The sequence below is a fragment of the Pseudonaja textilis genome, chromosome 2, assembly GCF_049901715.1.
Source record: "Pseudonaja textilis isolate UNSWEBS1 chromosome 2, rPseTex1.2, whole genome shotgun sequence".
NCBI classification, from domain to species: Eukaryota; Metazoa; Chordata; class Lepidosauria; order Squamata; family Elapidae; genus Pseudonaja; species Pseudonaja textilis.
In genome coordinates this window covers 120,109,740-120,127,116 of record NC_141991.1, presented here as the reverse complement: position 1 = coordinate 120,127,116, position 17,377 = coordinate 120,109,740, and the positions used below count along the sequence as shown (strand labels likewise).

Below are 17,377 nucleotides of genomic sequence, written 5' to 3'. Positions count from 1 at the left end.
ACTTGACTGGAAAAGAATGTGCAGGAGGAAGATAAGAAGTGAAAGTTTTGGCTGACTGGGTTAAATTGTAAAAGCAACAACTAAGGTACCTTGGAATTTAAACTTACAAAAAATAACATCACTCCCAAAGAAGAGTCGGAAGCAGCGAAGGAAAATGAAAAGGGAAAGGTTTGGCTTTTTTTTTTCCTTCTCTCTCTTTCCCTATACTGACAACTAAGAGACTTAAATAAGAAATCGTAAAAATCCACTTTGACATCAATAGGCAATTAAGCTGAAAATAAAACAAAATGCCAAAGGGATAATAAAGATTTCTGGACATTAAAAACTTTCTTTTTCATAATCAGGAAGGGAGAGAAAAAGAATAAGGGCAGGATCTGGAAGAGGGAGGAGACTGCCTGGAATTAAAAAGAATTTAAAGTAAAACTTCAACAAGACTTCTAAAAGATACATTTTAACTGAAACTTTGCAACTAAATAGTAACCCCAGGAAGAGAAAGTGGAAAAAAAAGAGCAAAAAAGAAACAGCTTGCATGTATTTGGACTATTTGGTGATCTTTGGATTTTTGGTTATTATATTTGAATGATTAAAATCAATCAGGTGGTTGTTTAAAAATTTATACAATGGCACCACTTCTGGATGAATTGAAAATAGAACTTAAAAAGTACAAAGAAGACGCACAAGAAGGGAAGGGTTCTTTTGGCTTCGTTTTTCAATTCTTAGAAATGGAGATTTGGAACTATGAGAAACAACAAGACTGCAAAACAAGAAGACTGGGACAAAGAAGAAGCCATCTTTAATGAACAAGTAATTTTATGTGGGGAAGAAAAAGGAAAGGGGGGAAAGAGAATGGAGAATTTAAGACTTAAAAAAAACAACCAAAGAAAAGAAAAATAATTTGAAAAATAAGTATAATACTGGAAAGCAACAGAAAAGGGGAATACAGAAGAGAGAAATAGAGATAGAGAGACAAGGGGGTAAAAGGGGAGAGAGAAGAAGAGAGGGAAGAAGGAAAGGAAAAGAAGTTACAAAGGACCGGGGCAAGATATAGAGAAACAGGACTTATTTAGAGACAATGGGTGAAAATCTAACTGAAAAAGGGATTCTGTAAAGGTACATAAGATTGTATTGTTATATTAGTAATAGAAATAACTTTAGAAAATTGGAAACAACGTATGATTAAAATGAGGGATAAAATAGTGTAATTTAGTGAAATGTTTGTGAATAAAATAAGTGAAATAAAATAAACGAGAAAATTGAATTAGGAAGGAATGGGAACATTTTAATTAGTTAATGTTTTATAAAATATAAGTGAAGACGGGGGGAATTAACTATGGAAAGCTTATAATTGTTCCCATAGAAGTATGATATTTAATTGAAAAGTAATGTTAAAGAGGTTAAGACTTTAATGAATATTAATATTAATGATAGAATTGAATTGGAATGGAATGTTGTTTTAATTATATATATTTATAATTTTTTTCTTTTTTTAAGAATACAGTGTGTATTTTAAGAATGTACCAAGCAGAATCCGAATGGAAGTTATGTATTATATTGAATGTTACAACTTTAGGGAAAAGATATAAAGGCGTCATACTCCAATTAGTAACTACAGGAGAAATTTTGTTTAATGAGAAAAGATAATAGATAATTGAAACAGGACAGACAAAAAATATAAATACAATGATTTGAAATGAGATGAGATAATTAAAATAAAATTGAGAAAATTAAAAGAAGGGAGAAGCTATGTAGAAAAGGTAAAATAGTAATAAGATATGGAATAGAATATAAAAATGAGCATGAACCTGAATTTGTGTCTGTACGAAGAAATGTAACCCGGGATTACGCTACTTTCAAAAAAGATGTTTTATTTGTATTTTTTTTCTCTTTGTGAAAACTCAAATAAAATTTACAAAAAAGAAAAAAAAACACCAAACACTAAACCACTGGCATCCAACCTTGCAAATTTTAAGACCTGTGCAGTGCACTTTAACTCCCAGAATACCTCAGCCAGCTATGAATACTGAGAGTTGAACTCTACAAGTCTTACAAATGCCAAGGTTGGACAACTCTGCATTAAACACTGTTTATCAGTGTATCAACATCAAACACCAACTATGTATGCTATGTACCAACACTAAAAAAACCAAACACACACACACAGAGACAATGTAAAGAATTTTACACAATTTTCCACCACCACCACTCATCCAAGGAAGGTGATGAAAGTAATGTATCATGTAATCTTGGGGTATGATCCTGTGTAATGTAACTGCTATGTGTCTCTAGTCTGAAAATTCAGGAAAGATGGACTACATATGCCATATCAGCAGATTAAAAACCATCGATTATATCAGCTTGCTCTTTAATCCAAACAAGGAATCTAAAATGCACAAACAATTTGGAATGTATTATTTATTTTACAGGAATGACCTATCAGTTTGCAAGGTTTCTACATGTTTGATACCTTCAAAACATTTAAACCCACTGGCTTGCTTTCCATAGAAATGCAAGCAAAGAAGTAAGTATAATTAACAGACTTTCTGCTTTCCGTTGAGCTGTCAACTCTGGCAAGAAATACTCTTTTTCTGCTTCATGTTCTTTCTGTAACACCCTCTTTTATTGACCAATGGAAAAGTTCTTTGGGATGTATATCTATTCGAAGAAGAAAATGTTTTCTACCATCTGAAATGTGAGTATAAACACGTAGTACATAATTGGACAGAACAATGTTGAGATAGCCTACTGTATTTGACCTCTGACAAGGATAATTTCGTAACACCCACCAGGATGTTTGGTTATTATATCTTAACAATAAAAAAGTAAAGCTAAAAATAAAGGTTTCTCCAGTCCAGTCATGCTGACTCTAAGGTCTACTTTATCTACTTGCATTTGCAGGCTTTTAAGCTGCTAGTTGGCAGGAGTTGGGGCAAGTAATAGGAGTTCACTCCGTCACATGGTACTTGGGTCTCAAACTGCCTTCTGGTTGACAAGCCCAGCATCTTAACTGCTCAGCATCTCATGCTCCCTATCTTAATAATAGCCTTTATCAAATAGGCCCATGAATATGGACTATTGCAATCACTCACGGTGAGTTTGATCAACAATATTTTTATATAATGCTTTTTATGAAGACAGAGTATGCTAGATTGCAATTTCAGGAATAGATATGTTACATGTGTATTCTGTTAATAATAATGAGACAATATTTGTCAGTTTCATATTTTTGGTTCAGTTTAGTCCAGATATACTCATGTTATTCTATGCAAATTAAGATCATTAGGATTTGTAACCCAACATATTATGGTATGCATCCTGTCATCTAAAAAGCATATGCAGTGCATGATATATTCAGGATTTTGATGAACTAATATAATATAATAATAATATCAGAACTAATAGAATTTTATTTTTAAAATATATTTATTTTTTAAATACAATTGCTCAAAAAAATATAAAGGGAACACTTAAACAACACAATGTAACTCCAAGTCAATCACACTTCTGTGAAATCAAACTGTCCACTTAGGTAGCAACACTGATTGACAATCAATTTCACATGCTGTTGTGCAAATGGAATAGACAACAGATAGAAAGCATAGGCAGTTAGCAAGATATCCCCAATAAAGGAGTGGTTCTGCAGGAGGTGACCACAGACCACTTCTCAGTTCCTATGCTTTCTGGCTGATGGTTTGGTCATTTTTGAATGCTGGTGGTGCTTTCACTCTAGTGGTAGCGTGAGACGGAGTCTACAACCCACACAAGTGGCTCAGGGAATGCAGCTCATCCAGGATGGCACATCAATGCAAGCTGTGGCAAGAAGGTTTGCTGTGTTTGTCAGCGTAGTGTCCAGAGCATGGAGGTGCTAACAGGAGACAGGCCAGTACATCAGATGTGGAGGAGGCCGTAGGAGGGCAACAACCCAGCATCAGGACCGCTACCTCCACCTTTGTGCAAGGAGGGACAGGAGCACTGCCAGAACCCTGCAAAATGACCTCCAACGGGCCACAAATGTGCATGTGGCTGCTCAAATGGTCAGAAACAGACTCCATGAGGGTGGTATGAGGGTCTGACGTCCACAGGTGGGGGTTGTGCTTACAGCTCAACACCGTGCAGGACATTTGGCATTTGCCAGAGAACACCAAGATTGGCAAATTCGCCACTGGCACCCTGTGCTCTTCACAGAAGAAAGCAGGTTCACACTGAGCACATGTGACAGACATGACAGGGTGTGGAGACGCCATGGAGAATGTTCTGCTGCCTGCAACATCCTCCAGCATGACCAGTTTGGCAGTGGGTCAGTAATGGTGTGGGGTGGCATTTCTTTAGGGGGCCACACAGCCCTCCATGTGCTCACCAGAGGTAGCCTGACTGCCATTAGGTACCGAGATGAGATCCTCAGACCCCTTGTGAGACCACATGCTGGTGCAGTTGGCCCTGGGTTCCTCCTAATGCACGACAATGCTAGACCTCATGTGGCTGGAATGTGTCAGCAGTTCCTGCAAGACAAAGGCATTGATGCTATGGACTGGCCCGCCCGTTCCCCAGACCTGAATCCAACTGAGCACATCTGGGACATCATTTCACGCTTCATCCAACGCCATGTTGCACCACAGACTGTCCAGGAGTTGGGGGATGCTTTAGACCAGGTGTGGGAGATCCTTCAGGAGACCATCCGCCATCTCATCAAGAGCATGCCCAGGCGTTGTAGGGAGGTCATACAGGCACGTGGAGGCCACACAGTTACTGAGCCTCATTTTGACTTGTTTTAAGGACATTACATCAAAGTTGGATCAGCCTGTAGTGTTTTTTTTCCACTTTAATTTTGAGTGTAACTCCAAATCCAGAGCTCCATGGGTTGCTCAATTTGATTTCCATTGATAATTTTTGTGTGATTTTGTTGTCAGCACATTCCACTATGTAATGAACAAAGTATTTAATAAGAATATTTCATTCATTCAGATCTAGGATGTCTTATTTTTGTGTTCCCTTTATTTTTTTGAGCAGTGTATATTTTTCTAACAAAGCTGTTAGAAAGCCTTTAGCAATGCTACCCTAATACTAAAGGGAAATACATTCCAATCAACTGGCCTCTTATTCTCTAATGTAAGCAGCTATTCAGAATATTTCCTGACCAGCTGATGTCTGTTAGAAATTTACAAACATTTTAATCTTACAAAAAAAGAGACATAAAATTAAAAATACAAACTAGAAAAGAAAATCATCTCATGATTATACCACATAACTCTATGTCAGTGAGTTCCCAGATTCCTTATATAAAAAACCTTATGTCCATCTTTTCAAATATATTATTTGGAAGTCCAGTATACCTCAAATACAGGGTTTTTAAAAATTAATCAACCTGAATCGCAAATCTGTAGCTACCATTTAGACCATTTTTAGGGAAATGAAGCCATCGCTGTTGCTTTATTGGAAATTCCAATTCTTTAGTCCATGTTTGAAATATCCCAGAAATGTCCACTTTAAAATTAAGCTTTTGATATAGGTTGTATTTCTGTAATGGATTCAGCCAAACAAGAAAGCCAAAGCATCTGGTCGATTAATGATCTGTTAGAACAGGGGTGGTCAAACTCTCATTGCCATGGCATCGTCACCTCGACATATCCTGACTTTTCTCCCCTTCCCTAAACCAAATGTGGGCGTGGCCAGTGCGTGACGCGTCCAGCCTGCGGGTCACGAGTTTGACAGCCCTGTATTAGAATATGCTTCAGCAGAAGATACCTCCATTCTTGTGAATTTGGGAAGACCAAATTAAATTTGAAGGCAAGAAAAATCCTTAAAAGTAGCCATGATGTAGCAATTGATTTAAAGTCTTAATCCAAGCTTGTACTGCAATTAAGCTTTGCAATAAATAAAATGATTCACGGATGGGATGCTTAGCAAATGATTCAGCATTGAATAGTGAATAAGACAAGGAAGTTTAAAGTTCCCTTGGAAGTTGAATGTATTTCTGAATGAATGTATTGAGATAGCATTAGAGGTATGTTAGTTTGGTAATATAAAGATGTGTGTATTGTTTGTATATTGGCTGAGAACTCAAAAGAATGTGCAGCAAGGATCAAGAATGAATGGAGACTGAATATAAAGTTACTGGCATAAATACATCGAAGAGGCCTGAAAATCTAATTGTAGAATTGTGGAAGAGTGAATGAAATAAGAGAAAGATCACAATAGGGTTGGATAGAATTGACCAATTTCCCAAAAAAGAAATATTAAAAACAACATGAATCAGTGTGTAATGAAGCTAGTACAGGTTGCAAGGAAATAAGATAACATATTGGGAGTGCTATTTGTATAAACAAGGTCTAGTTAACTTTTCTTTTTTCTTAGCCTGTAATTTACAGGAAGCTATACTAGATCAGTAATCACCCAGGCCAAGGATTTCTACTAATCAGCCTATTTAATTTGAATTTTAGAAACCTAAAAACATTTGGACCATGCGTGCTGGGTGTTCAGGTTCCTGGACTAGAGGAAAACAAGTGTTCTACAGGATTCAAGGTTATTAGCTGAGCAACCAGGGCCAACAGCTGCAGGACCACTTGAAGAAAATTTGTTTACTCGTTGCAAATATACAAAGCCAGAATTGACTGGAATTGAAAAAAATAGAAATGCCACCTCTGCAAAGAAGCTGAAGAAACACTGGAGCACCTGGTTAGCTTCTGCAAAAACTAAAAATTCCAGCCTGAAACTCAACTGAATCTAGATTAAGCTTCCGTTTCATCACCTTATCCTTCCCCAAAAAGGGAGATTTGGAGATTGCTTAACACTTGAGTCCATGGAGTGCTTCTTGTCTTATATAGATCAATATACCTCTACCTGCCACAAATTGTTTCCTTCAAACTCCTCAAAGAAGTATTTTTATATTTTTCAGTTGAAAAAATTCAGTGTTGCCTAGATATCTATGGTGTTATCTAAGGCAGGGGTCGCCAAACGTTTGGACCTCAGGGACCACCTAACTCATGATTTTAAATCCCATGGACCAGAAACCCTGGGAAAATGCCCCAAAACTCTGCAGGTAAATTCCCCACCCGGCTTTCCTACCAATCAATCATTCTTTTGGGATTGCAGGATACCGTCTCCAGCTCCTTTCTGGGGGGGGGGGGGGGGGAGACACTTTTGGCTTAATGCAAGGAAAGCAGCAGAAATCTCTCTCTCCCCACAAACTCCGCCAGAAATGAGTCTTTGCCGGGCGGCCTTGCAGGGTCCCAAAGACTCATTTCTGGCGGAGTTTGGGGGGAGAGAAAGACAGACTTTGGCTGCTTCCCTTGCATGCAGCCAAAGGCAGAAGAAAGAAGTGGAAAGAAGCAGCCCGGTGGCTAGGCGAGGCATGTGGGGGAGTGGGGCAACTTCCCCACTTCCTCCCCTCCCCTACCTTGTGTTGTTTGCAATACAAGTGATGCTACCCTAGGGTTCCCACGGGCCATGTGGGGTGGCACAGCCTTGTGTTCCTGCATAGCCTGGATTAATTGCTTGGGAGGGTGACATTTCTCTGCAGACCACCAAAATTTTCTCAGACTACAAGTGGTCCCCAGGCCACTGGTTGGCGACCACTGATCTAGGGGACACTTATTTTTTTTCAACTGAAAAAACATTGATTACTAAAAATCTTCTAAAGATTACTCCGCACTTGGGTTTACCTTGGAGGAAGATTTTGTATTTTTTTCGTATTGTTGCCTTTTTACAGTATGAGTATGCATAAAATGAGAGCTGAAAAAATGTTTTCAAATTTCTAAAATCTAAATTAAATGCACCAATTGGTACAAATTATGTGTTACATAATTAAATACAAGTAAAATAAGTACACTGCTCAAAAAAATAAAGGGAACACTTAAACAACACAATGTAACTCCAAGTCAATCACACTTCTGTGAAATGAAACTGTCCACTTAGGTAGCAACGCTGATTGACAATTTCACATGCTGTTGTGGAAATGGAATAGACAACAGGTGGAAAGCATAGGCAGTTAGCAAGATATCCCCAATAAAGGAGTGGTTCTGCAGGTGGTGACCACAGACCACTTCTCAGTTCCTATGCTTTCTGGCTAATGGTTTGGTCACTTTTGAATGCTGGTGGTGCTTTCACTCTAGTGATAGCATGAGATGGAGTCTACAACCCACACAGGTGGCTCAGGTAGTGCAGCTCATCCAGGATGGCACATCAATGCCAGCTGTGGCAAGAAAGTTTGCTGTGTCTGTCAGCGTAGTGTCTAGAGCATCTTATCAGCATGCCCAGGTGTTGTAGGGAGGTCATACAGGCATGTGGAGGCCACACAGAGTTACTGAGCCTCATTTTGACTTGTTTTAAGGACATTACATCAAAGTTGGATCAGCGTGTAGTGTTTTTTCCCACTTTAATTTTGAGTGTAACTCCAAATCCAGACCTCCATGGGTTGCTAAATTTGATTTCCATTGATAATTTTTATGTGATTTTGTTGTCAGCACATTCCACAATGTAATGAACGAAGTATTTAATAATATTTCATTCATTCAGATCTAGGATGTCTTATTTTTGTGTTCCCTTTATTTTTTTGAGCAGTGTATTTTCTTGGTAACAATGAAAGTATACAAACCTAAACTACTAAAGCGGCTACACTTTCCAATCACATGGCCTTTTATTCTCTAGTGTAAGCAAATATTCAGAGTATTTCCTGACCAGCTGATGCCTGTTAGAAATTTATATTTTGCAATTGTGTCCAGATTTCAGGATAAATGTAAAGTGGCAAAGTTCACTTTGAATTTGTAGAAGAGAATGAACCTTTTGCTCTCAGCAGGTCAAAAAAATTGGAAAATGCCTAACACGTCTCTGCTGACATATCATAACCCTGCTCCCCCAAACAAGGGAAATCACCTCCACCTACATGAGCAAAATAATGCATTTACTCTAGTGATAACTGAATGTGGCCCTCTCTACACCCATCTTAAAAGTTGCCAAGGTTGAGAAACAGTAGACCAGACAGTTGTATAAAAATGTCATTGGGCCTTTTGAGAACAATAAATCAATGTTTCAATTTGCATTTGCCATCTTTTCCTGCCCCAAATAATTTTCATTCTACTAACATGACTCTGATACATGTATAAAGAGTTGTTGACATGCAGCAAGATTAAGTGGTCTCGTCTGTGTTAGTTCTCTTTAAAATAGAAAGCACAATAACAGGCATTCTTTTGCATCTCCAGAAAAAGATTTTTTATACTTTGGATGATACTCAAATATTTCATTTCAACAAGTACTCTTTATTTCATTTGAACAAGTATTCTTTAAAATCCGTCTGAGAGATTTGCTTTTGCTAATGAACATTGTATGTTCTGCAAACCAAACGGAGAGTGAAAATTCACAAACCATTTCTGTCTAGCTAACTGTAGTACGGATATAATCTAGGTACATCCACTACTGAAAGGCAGTAGATTCAGAACTGGAGAATTTACAGAGTAAAAAAAGGACATATAAGTAGAAGACACAAGTTCACTTGGCATATGTAACTGCCATGATCTGTTCAAGTAGTTTTAGTTGAAACAAAGTGCTATTTCACATTTCACATAGAAAAAAGGCAGTGCAAGAGACAGAACAGAAAGTGGGAAAAAAAACAGGCTGAAGACGGTCAAGAGACTTAAAACTTGAAGGTATCAGGACTGTCTTGAATTTGGAATGTATATGCATCAGAACCAGACTCTGGAACAACATTATCATCTTCCTCCTGCAATAAAAGAGTAAAACTTAAAATATTCTAAGTTTCTTCACAGTCTATCTAATACACTGTCATATTTTAAGCACAAATTGGTGCTTGTGTACATATAAAAAGTACCAATCTTTTCATGTTTTTAATAGAGCAGCAGCACCCTTACTGTTATTGTTATAGAATGTTAAGCCCTTACATGAACAAACTTTGTATCTACTTTTTATCAAGTAGCTTTTTGATTATATAGCAACCTCTACTGAGGACAACTTGAATTTACTTACCTCTGCTGAAAAATATTTTTCAATCAGAGTTGCAGCCGATTTGTAAATCTGCTCATTTTCATGGGATTGTAGAGCTTCAATTTTGTCTAAGCCACCACATTCTTCAATCAAAATGCACAGCTTTTCAATCTCACCTATTTTTTCAGCTGCCTATAGAGATAATGTCATTATAATGGACATTTCATTTCAGACAAATAAGATATTCTGAACATGCTTTAGCTTTAAGAGCTCTTGGTAGTGAAATTCTCCCCCACCCCCAGAGTGGATTTGCATTGTCAGCTTACCATAAAAATATTAGTAATAGCATCCAGAATCACCAGGACTGTTTTGCTGTCTTTAACCACAAGTAGATCCAATAATGGCTCTAATACACCTGTCTGGACAAGGTAAATGATCTGGCCAATTGTTCCTCCACTTGTATAGTTGGTCACTGCCCATATAGCTTCCTTCTGGGATTTAAAGTCTCCCTATTTTAAGATACAGGAAAATAAGGAGATAGCAATAGAACAGCCTTGACAAAGTTTAATATTGTAAAGTTAGTTTTGTGACACGCTTACAAATACATGTTTAACTGTAAGATTATACACTTCTGCTATCCCTTTGAAAGGTTTAGTTGATTTGTACAGCCACTTAGCACAGGACTCTGGTTTGGATACATCATGGAAGAATTAGTGCGCTTTATTATTATTTTTTAAATGCAGTGTTAAGCAGTGACATTTCCTGCACCATTTCACTGCTTTTGGTACATAAAACTGATGGTTTTAAGTTTATTCTATTTGCAATAACCTCAAAAAGATGAGAAAAAGATGAGAAGTAACCAACATAAGGCAGTTTGCATCTTCAAACCTAGCACTTCTCTAATTAGCTGACTAACCACTAGAGCAAATTGGTTCTTTAAAATATCAGGCTGAAAACAAGACAGCACGTTCAAGTCCAAAAACCACCTGAAGGATAAAAGAACCTTCTAAAGTATCATAGGATCAAACAAATTTCCTTCTTTCTTCTAGTTCTACATGGCCAAAACATTTAAAGAACACTACTTAAGTATACCTTTTAAATTAGGAATGTGACAGATGTGACAGATCCCATGTTCTTAAATAGCAAAGGTATTTCATAGACTTATTTTTATTACTTTCCCAAAAAGTTAAAAAGATAGAAAATAAAACCTTATAGGCAGACTATGAATTTAATAATTTTTCTCTTTAAAAATATCTACCCAGAGGCAAATCATTTGTTTTTAAAGCCAAAGTTCATTGCAAGGCAAAGAGATATCAAAATATATTTTCAGTGTTACCTTTTTCAAGATGCTAACAAGATATGGAACAAGCCCATGGTCCACAACCTTCTGGATCTGATCCTGGCGGCCAGCAGTTATATTAGACATAGTCCACGCAGCTTCTTTCTGGATGTTGTTTTTGGGGTGAATAAGCAGACTTGGGAAGACAGCTAGTGCTCCAGCATCTATTACACTTTGGGTTTGCTCATCAGTCCCAGTTACAATGTTTCCTATAGCTCTTAATGATGGAGTCTGGAAAAGAGGTTTCAGATATTGAACAAGAGGAAGGTCTTGGGCTGCATATAAAAATATAACATAGCTAAAGTGTATAAATCATATGTTGAAAGTTGGAGGATTTTGAGCTGTCTGGGACAATATGTGGCCCATAGGCATGCTCAGTCTACAGAATATGGAAGAAATTCTTGCAATATCTCAATATTTACATACAAGCCTGCCCACCCACAAAAGTTCTTAATGCAATTCTCAATATTATTCTATGTATATACTATTAACGAACATTGTTAAAAGCTGCCTAGATCATCTACTTCATCACAAACATAAAATGCAACAGCAACATTACAGAACAATTATATTCCCACTGTAAAAATGTTTTTAAAAGATTTTAAAATCTTATCATTATACAGTAGGGGGCACCTTTGTGGAATTCATATATCTGGTCAATTCCATGGCTATTCAATCAGTGTCAATTCCTGGCAACAGCCTGAACATGTCCCTGCAGCTTTCTTGGCAGGATATCAACGTTTACTTTTTTTTTCTTTTTGCTAATATCTGCTTCCTAAGGTTGAGAGAAAGTGACCGGTCCAAATGTAGCCAGTTAGCTCTATACCTTAGGCAGGAATAGAACTTTGTGATATGAAAAATCAGTTATGTCCAAATAGAAAATCACAAGGATATTTCAATAATTTATGTCAGAGGAGGAGGTAGAGCCATCTCAACAGAACACTATTTTCACCCCAAAGAGCTTGCAATTTGAGCAACATGAATGTACTGAAAATATTTCTAAACCAAAGAATATTAAAAGTACACTTCTCAAGAAGTTGACATTACTACAGAACTATCTCCTATACAAAGAATTTCAGCACTTCATAACCTTCACTAATTTATCTTACCATTATTGGAACTTCTCCACATGCTAGCAGTTTCACCAATTGTGGCACTAGGCCAGTTTTGACCACTACTTCAATTCTATCATTTGAGCCATCAGTCAAATAAGAAATAGCCCAGCATGTGTCTGCCAAAACTTCATGGTCATGGTAATGCAATAGGCGAACTAAAGTGGGCAGAATCTGTTCAACAGCTTCAATGGGTGGTGCAGGGTTCTTGTTACGGCAGAGGTTTGACAAAGTCCAAGTTATGTTACGCAGGTAGCCAAGCTGAAAAGAAAAACATGGTTATGATTAAGTAATGCTGAAATTGATTTTCATGCTTAAGATTTTAGCTGAGAATTCCCACTTACAGTTATAGAAGAGAGATCAGGAACAGCAAGCAGAGCCAAAAGTGGATCGAGTGCACCATATTTAATAACTAAGTCTCTATAAGCAGAGCCATCACCTGAAGGCAGAAATAGAGTGTCAAATGCTAAGACTAAGAGGTCATATGGAATTACTGCTAATTCAGGGCAGGAATATCACCATGACAAGCTGACTTGATCACAATCCAAGCATTATAAAAATAATATAACAGCCATAGAAAACTGTTCAAGAAGAAAAGTGGTAACAGCATTAAAACCCTTGGAACTAGCCACTATCAGCCAGAAGCCAGAGAACATTGCAGTCACAGATGTTAGTCATTGAATGCCACTGCGCAGAAATGATTTCAACAGTAGCATTGCAGAGTTGGGGGGAAAAATCTTGAAATGTGTTGCATTGAAACGTACAAAATCATAATTTCTATCTAGACACCATAATGAAGCTTTTAAGGACAAGGGCATATTTAACAAACTCCCATATATTAAGTGATATCCCCTCGGCCTTCAACATTTAATGTTATGAATTCTAGAAAAGGCTCTGAAATAGCTACATAAGTTCCATATAATACAGCGCACTCAGCTCTAAATGTTGAAAATGCTGGCATAGGATTGTACTTGGAAAAACAGTTATGCATCTATGCACCATACAAATATGAAAAAATGACTTGCATTTCAAATGAAACCCATTGGCTTTTTTGCGTACTATTACTTATAAGAAACACACCAATTTTACTAACTTACCTGCAATATTCCCCAAAGCCCATACAGCTTGCTCACTAATGTGAGTATGAGGAGAAGCCAGTAGAGATATAAAGGCAGGAATTGCTCCACCATCTACTACAGCTTTTGTCTGGTCTGATGTGCCGGAAGCAATATTGGTCAGTGCCCAAGCAGCTTCAAACTGAATAGGGCTGCAATTTGCTTTTCCCAAAAAGGACACAAATTTTGGTATCAAGCCAGCCCTAATAATCTGGTCTATAGGGGGCTGCTTTTCTCGGGATAGCAGTTTCCTATGTGTAAAAGAAATAAATTTAGCTTTCCTATCTATATTTTAGAGAGAAAATTTACATTTCCATGACAACAGGTGTTAGTCATATTTTATTTTGGAAAGTTGGTCACTACAGTTTCAATTAGATGCAGAACAATGAAATATTCCTTTTGTTGCAAAGCATCATAAGATACAAAATCTCTGTCTAGTGGCAATTAACATGGATGAGGTTCACACAGCTTTTTGTACACATATAGCAAGCCCAAAGTTTTCTAGCAATTACTAATAGACTGAATGACATATACTATCACTTTTACAGTATCTTGCATATTCCCAACTAATGCTTTATTTTGTACCAATATCTTGTACCGAGAGATGTTTTCAAAATTAGTTTGCTGATTTGTTTCCTAAAGATTTAGATATTCCCATTACTCACATCTAACCATTATATATCAGTTGGGCTCATATCCTGCACAAAGTCACAATTTTCTGGATTGTACACTGCATTGCCAAAACTAAATAAAAATAGATTTTGGGTAACCCATTAAATAAGTATGCATTTTTACTGTGCTAAAAACTGTATCAAGTTTTTATCTTCTTGTCCTGTGTTACTATGAAACCACAAGTTACAATTTTTCATCTCTTATCTGCAGTTTGTTTCATGCAGAATGTAATTAGTAGTGACACTTACCTGGCAGCCTGAGTAGCCTGCAGCTGGAATTCTAAATTAGTATTGTTAATGCCTTTGACAATTTCTTCAACAGACCAGTGGACAGCAACCTACAAGGCAAGATTTCAAACAACTACATTAAGTTTAACAATTATAGTAGTCTTAGAAAATGACCTCACTAATGCTATACCATTACAAACACAAATTTTACATTACACACATTAATTTTAGTTTCATTTAACTAAAATAGAACAAAACACTTCCTTCTTTTAACATTCCAATGTTCAAACTTAATTTGTCCACAGAAGTCAAATGAAAATAGATAAAAAATGTGTTATTCTAAATGAGGAAGGCCTACAGCTCAATAATTGTGAACAGAAAGCCTCAGGTTGAATCTCTGCCCCCTTCATTTGGACTGGGAAAAACACCTGTGCAAAACCAGAACTATAGCTTAAAGTAGACAACTAAAGACAAATCTTCAGAAAGCTTATAAACAGGGATGGGATCCGACCGGTATAACTACTGGTTCGGTGATTTTACATTTTGCGCATGCATGCGTGCCTGATGCACCCATGTATATCGTCATCATCTAACTGCCTAGACAGCTGAGCAGTGCTGCGCGCGGGTGCCCAGCAGCTGAAAAAGCACTTTTTTTTTACTGCTATTTCAACCACAGCTGTGTCACACAAAGCAGCTGCAGTTGAAAACACAGGAAATAAAGGTCAGGTAAGAGGCCAGGCAGGCGGGTGGGTCAAAACAGCAGCAAACATAGAACGGGTTCTAGGTATGCTCTGTTTGCTGCTTTTCACATCAACTGGCTCTACAGAAGTGGACAGAACCGGTAGAATCCCACCCCTGCTTATACAATAGGCACTTACCTGATTGCCCCGATTTTCTTGCAGAGGTGAAGTAGCATCATCTGGAAAAGTGCCTACATTTCGCCTTTTAAGCATTTGGTCATCTTTTTTAGCTTTTCTCAGCTCTACATTGACTTCCATTCGTCGTCGCCTCATTTCCTAGTGAAAACACATACATTGAAAAGCTGAGCTACTGCTTTAAAAATACAAGCAGTTGTATCTCCAGTTGACAGTTACTCACACTGGAATCTTTGCCCTTGTTCTTGAATCTGTTCAGGCGGGCAGCCATTGCCCCAGCATTCTCATTGGTAGACATGGCGACTGTTATACAGATCTGTCTCTAAACCTACAAAAAGACCCAGTAATTAAAATTAAGATATTACCCTTCAACTATATTGACTGCAGAACTGCAATTGGCATCCATTTGTAAATTACCAACAGCTGGCAAACACCGGGCAAAAGGCAGTTTACAGCCTAAGAGGCAGCTCTGTTCCAAGCCTATTTTAATCAAATATTGATCTAAATGGTATTTAAATATAAACTTTCCTTTCGGTTTCAAGTTTGAGAACGTTTAAGATACACAGCTGACTCGATTTCAAACTTTATGCCTCTGAATTAAGAGGGATTGGCTTTCATAGCGTTTTAATTTCTCTTCGGAAGGAAGTGAGCTCAACAATATCTTAACTTATTTCCTTAACTCTGGACTTATACTTTGGGGCCGCAGTCACTCTTGCGGAAAGTCCATTGAAACTGCGAAAGAGAATTTTTAGGGCACTAGGCATTACACGCAACGCTGTTGTTTATCCTCACATCCTCTCCCCAAACACACGCCTAATTCGCCGGCAGTGTTCACAAGACACCCCACCCCAAACCAGCCAACCGCAATTTATTTGGTTCTCATCAATTTACAGACCAGAGTGTCGCGCGAGCCCAGAAAAGTGAGCCAACTGAGTTAAACCTCGGCTAAATGAGCCAACCCGGGAGAACCAAAAGTGCCCTGGCTGTTTCCCTAGCTAAGAAATGAAGGTTTCGTGAAACAACGTAACAAATACGAACGAACGAACGAGCGGGCGGCGGCGGCAGAGAGAAGATGGGTGACCGGAACCATCCCGGTCTGGAAAGCTCTTTTATTAACATTCCTCCGTCCCCGGGCTTTTGAACCTTCTCCACCACAGCCTCCCGACGTTTCCCCGATTTCGGACGCCTCTAAGGAAGCCTGCCTCACCCCACCGTCCTAAGTTTCAGCGCACCCTTCGCTCCTTGTAGACTCGGCGCGGCTTTTCCGACAGCGACCCAACACGTTGCGCCGAACTGCTGGAGCTGCGGACCTCCCACTCTCGTTTTCCTTCCCCCGTCTCCTCGAGGTGTGATTTAAATTTCTTGAGGCCTCACGCTCTCATTGGCGAATTCGAGTCCAAGCAAACCTCTCATTGGCCAGTTTGAAAAAATATAAGACGCTCAAGCTCTCGCGTTCCCGAGAGAGAGAGAGAGAGAGAGAGAGAGGCCGGGGGAAGGAGAGAAGGGAAAGGAGGGAGGTGTCTCTCGTGAGTCCGAGATCTCGCGATCGTTATGTTCAACGCCCAAGTGCGAGGCCCGCGGAACTACATTTCCCAGCGTAAAAGGGGCGGTGATTTGCGAAGCAAAGGCTCCGAGACGAACTCCGCGTGGCGTAGAATTGACCGTTATGTCGTCAGCTTGGTTACCGGGGGTTCTTCGTTGTTTATATGATCACATACAGGATTTTTTAAGTGGTGACACTATGGATAGGCGGTTAGCGGTAAACGCTTCCAGACGGGCGGTAGATCAGTTTCAGGCCGGCAAACCTTTGAGGAGGAGTTAGAACGCGGCCAGCTTCCAAACCCACTCAAAAGGGTAGCGAGATGAGGGGGCGTGAGCTGGTAGAAGACGAACCTAACCGAGCGGGAGGGGGCGTGGCCAATTTCCTAATGACGGAAAACTAAACCAGGAGGGAAAGGACGGACGTGGGTGGGCGGAGTCATGCGTGATCGGGAGGGGCCCTTAGAACGCGGCTCTCAGAGCTCTTTGTCGAGTGACCCAGTGGCCTAATGGATAAGGCATCAGCCTCCGGAGCTGGGGATTGTGGGTTCGAGTCCCATCTGGGTCG

The 17,377-nt window shown here is 38.8% G+C and overlaps 1 protein-coding gene and 1 non-coding gene across 5 annotated transcripts; one reads left to right on the top strand and one right to left on the bottom strand.

The window, feature by feature from the left end:
- Positions 1-9,227: 9,227 nt before the first annotated feature.
- On the bottom strand, positions 9,228-17,201 carry KPNA2 (karyopherin subunit alpha 2). 4 transcript variants are annotated; one of them, XM_026711135.2, is made up of 11 exons: positions 16,478-17,201; positions 15,494-15,598; positions 15,274-15,411; positions 14,417-14,505; positions 13,479-13,747; positions 12,726-12,820; positions 12,379-12,642; positions 11,267-11,500; positions 10,257-10,439; positions 9,973-10,122; positions 9,228-9,709 (listed from the first exon to the last, which is right to left on the bottom strand). In XM_026711135.2, exons 2-11 carry the CDS (start codon positions 15,566-15,568, stop codon positions 9,623-9,625), a joined length of 1,584 nt encoding a protein of 527 aa, XP_026566920.2. In that variant the 5' UTR covers positions 15,569-15,598; positions 16,478-17,201; the 3' UTR covers positions 9,228-9,622. The 4 variants fall into 4 exon arrangements, with proteins under 4 accessions (XP_026566920.2, XP_026566921.2, XP_087781204.1 ...); XM_026711136.2 differs by having other exon boundaries at positions 16,503-16,804; XM_087925078.1 differs by having other exon boundaries at positions 16,423-16,610.
- Positions 17,202-17,304: 103 nt separating this feature from the next.
- TRNAR-CCG (transfer RNA arginine (anticodon CCG)) lies at positions 17,305-17,377 on the top strand. The gene has a single exon. It is a non-coding gene; the product is annotated as a tRNA-Arg (tRNA).